The sequence below is a fragment of the Heterodontus francisci genome, chromosome 16, assembly GCF_036365525.1.
Source record: "Heterodontus francisci isolate sHetFra1 chromosome 16, sHetFra1.hap1, whole genome shotgun sequence".
NCBI lineage: Eukaryota > Metazoa > Chordata > Chondrichthyes > Heterodontiformes > Heterodontidae > Heterodontus > Heterodontus francisci.
Genome location: NC_090386.1, coordinates 53,122,664 through 53,126,340, shown reverse-complemented (window position 1 = coordinate 53,126,340; position 3,677 = coordinate 53,122,664). Strand labels below are relative to the sequence as shown.

General features: G+C 48.1%; 1 protein-coding gene across 1 annotated transcript; it reads left to right on the top strand.

Annotated features, from left to right (window-relative positions):
- Positions 1 to 2,194: 2,194 nt before the first annotated feature.
- LOC137378275 (putative nuclease HARBI1) lies at positions 2,195 to 3,445 on the top strand. Its single transcript, XM_068048519.1, has one exon. It carries the CDS (start codon positions 2,195 to 2,197, stop codon positions 3,443 to 3,445), a length of 1,251 nt encoding a protein of 416 aa, XP_067904620.1.
- The last annotated feature ends 232 nt before the right edge of the window (positions 3,446 to 3,677 follow it).

Here is a 3,677-nt window from a genome sequence, read left to right as displayed (position 1 = left end):
GGGCTTTAAAAAAAAAATTGGAACCTGCTTGAAAACCCTAAATCTGTCCGAGGTTGGGAAACCACTGTTCCTGCTCCCAGCACCTGTCAGGACAGCTTCAGGATTTTCCAGTAGGTTCCAATTTTTTAAAAAAGTTGGCCAGAAAACCACGAATGTATCCAAAGTTCGGAAACCGCTGTTCCCACTCTCAGCAACGGTTGTGGGGGGAGGGGGGTGGTGTTGGGTGGTGGACACAAGGAGAGAGAGAGAGAGGGGACAGGGGGAACAGGGAGAGAGGGGGGGACAGAGAGAGAGAAAGGGAGGGACGGGGGATGGGGGGGGGGACAGAAAGGTAGGATGATACACGGAGAGGGGGACGACACACAGTGTGGGAATGATACAGAGAGGGGTGTGGGGTGGACAGAGAGAGAGAAGGGGGACAGCGAGAGAGAAAAAGGGAATGGGGATAGAGAGGGGATGACACACAGTGGAGTGGGGAACGATGTACAGTGGGTGAATGACACAGAGAGGGGAGGGAACAATACTGTGGGGTGGACAGAGAGAGAGAAAAAGGGAATGGGGATAGAGAGGGGATGACACACAGTGGAGTGGGGAACGATATACAGTGGGTGAATGACACAGAGAGGGGAGGGAACAATACTGTTGGGGTGGACAGAGAGAGAGAGGGGGGACAGAGAGAGAGAAAAAGGGAATGGGGACGGAGAGGGGATGACACACAATGGAGTGGGGAACGATATACAGTGGGTGAATGACACAGAGAGGGGAGGGAACAATACAGGGGGCAGACATGACGGACGGGATACAACACAGGGGGGGAACACAGAGAGGGGGGAACGCAGAGAAGGGGGTCACAGAGAGGGAGGGGGAGAGAGAGACAAACAGAGAGAGAGGAGGGAGAGAGAGCGTACAAGATCATTCCTGACAGATGGACATCTATACTGAATACTCTGCATCACTACAAGTATGTGGGAAGACATTGACTACTTGTGCAAGCAGAAAAAATGCCAGTTTTCTCACTAAATTAATATTCAACATAGTGAAGAGAAAGTAAGTCAATAAATTACTGTTCTCATTTAAAGCTTCTTCACAAAAATGCACATCTGTTGTTGTTTTGATTGATAGTAAGATAAATTTTAATGCCTTTATCTTTCCGAAATTGTCTCACTGGCCTCCTATGTAGGACAAAAATTGTAATGTGACCTCCCCACGTGAAAAAGTTGGACACCCCTGTGTTAAACTGATGCCTCCTTTCCAAATGCAGAGTACCCCTTGCAAGCAACGCCTCTATTATTTGCTTGATACATCTGTGGACAGCAAACTGTTAGATTTGGTATCTCTCATCAGTGATGGCTGGAAAGGATTTGATGGTCTAAATATTCAATGTAGTAGTAACCTTTGTGCCCACAGGAAAAGTGATCTCTGTTATACACGTTATCTGCAGGTCAGCCTCCAGGAGATGGCACAACTTTGTAGCAGCCTCCTTTGTGAAGCAGGGGTGCAAAGTGTTACGACCGAGGTGGGAGGAGTGTTAATTCAATCCCACTTCTCCACAGGTATTTAAATTTATATATATTTAAATTTTGCCACTTACCGAAATAATCAATCAGATACTCTGGCCGAAATTTTACCTGCCATAATCGGGTCAGTTCGGAGGCGTCCTGGTGGTAATGGCGTCCGATGACATCAGGTCGGGTCCCCGGCATCATCACGCACAGATGCCATTTTACGATCCACGAAGTTGGGCACAATTGAGTCGCCGCTCACTGCCCGACTGCAAGTAATTTGAAGGTACTTAAAGTCATTGTGAAGCCAATTGACTACAATTTTATGTGGGCCGTCAGATATAATGACCGTAAAGCGGGTCCGTGATCGTGTCGGCGACCCAGCAGGTTTAAAAGGGTGGAAGGCAGGCAATCAGTGAGGGTGTTGGAGGTGAAGTATTTGGTGTTGCTTATCTGTGAGAGTTTTTGTGTCATATAAATGTAGACATCTGTAGCTTGTGCAGAGGGCTCCAACTGAATCTGACTCACTGCAGCTCGGGACTTATCTGTCCTGAGTCAGTGAGTGGAAGGAAGGGGGTTGTGTGTGCCTGTTCTAACAGCTAGTGCTTAAGAGATTTAATCATTGAATCTGGTAACCAGTCCAATGATGGGAATTGTGCATTCTGGAGGCAGCACTTCAGAGGAGGAGGACCATGCCCCAATCAGGGACAGGAGGACATGAGCGTGTGCCAGCAGCTGGTCAAGTGGCTCCCTGTTATGTGGGAGGGAGAGCAGGCGACAGAGTCGGGCGAGAGCGAGCACATGTCAGGAGACACGCCTACCCAACAGGTTGGGTATACTGGCCGTGTCTGAGCTACCTGCACCTGTCAGAACGCCAGTGCAGAAGAAGACTGTGTCTGTCACATGAGACCGTGACATTTCTTTGTGAGATACTGGCAGTGGATGTACCCTCAAACTGCCTCGGTAGCCATTCAATGCCAGTCGCTCTAAAGGTGATTGTTGCCCTTAACTTTTATGCATGTGGCTCTTTCCAGGCTTCGATGGCAGACTTGTGCGGAGTCTCCCAAGCAGCTCCGCACCACTGCATAAAGGTTGTGACTGATGCACTGTTCAGATGTGCTAATAATTTCATCTGTTTTAAAACGGACACCAGCCAGGCTGAAAGATCAAGAGGACTGAGCGCAATAGTTGGGTTCCCAATGGTTCACGGTGTGATAGACTGTACGCATGTGGCAATTAGATCACCAGCAGGTCATTCAGGGGCATTCATCAACCAAAAAGGCTTCCATTCATTGAATGTCCAGCTTGTATGCGATCATCGCAAGAGAATCAGGCAGGTTTGTGCACGATACCCAGGGAGTTACCAGGATGCATACATTCTCAGAAACTCCCAGGTGCCTGCTCTTTTCAGTCCCCCGGACAGACCGGAAGGTTGGCTACTTGGTGACAGGGGTTATCTTTTGATGACATGGCTGATGACACCCATGAGAATCCCAAGGGGTCTTGCTAAGGAACACTTCAATGTGAGCCATGTGGCCACCAGAGTGACAATCGAACAAATAATTGGTCTGCTCAAGATGAGATTTAGGTGTCTGGACTGCTCAGGTGGATCATTGCAGTACACGCCAGCACGGGTATCCAGGATTATTGTCGTTTGCTGCGCCTTGCACAACTTTGCGATGGAAAAGGGAGATGCCATTGAGGAGGTTCAAGGTAACCGTGAGGCGTCATCAGATGAAGATGGAGATTCTGATGAGGATGCTGGGCATCACCCCCTTGATGGCATGGTAAAGGAAGCAGAATGTCCTCTGGAATTAAGAGCAAGAGAGACCCGGGATGCCCTAATAGGCAGGCATTTCTCTTGTGTGGATCGCTACATGAAAAGATATCACATTGTGGCATACAGTGAGCCATTGTGGGATTCCGAGAGCGGAAGGACATGAACATCCGAGGGGAGAGATGATCTGATGAAAAAAACAGCATGTCATGATAAACCCAACCCAAGTGTGTGACATCTCATATATAACCACTTGAGCAGAGTAACGATGTCTGATGCAACCTCATGGGCGACATATGCAAAATTAAGTGTTCAAAGCAAAAATTTACGTACAGTGATTAAATGTCAAATTCAAATAAATAATCGGAATGTAACCCAGTGAATCAGAAGTGATGTTG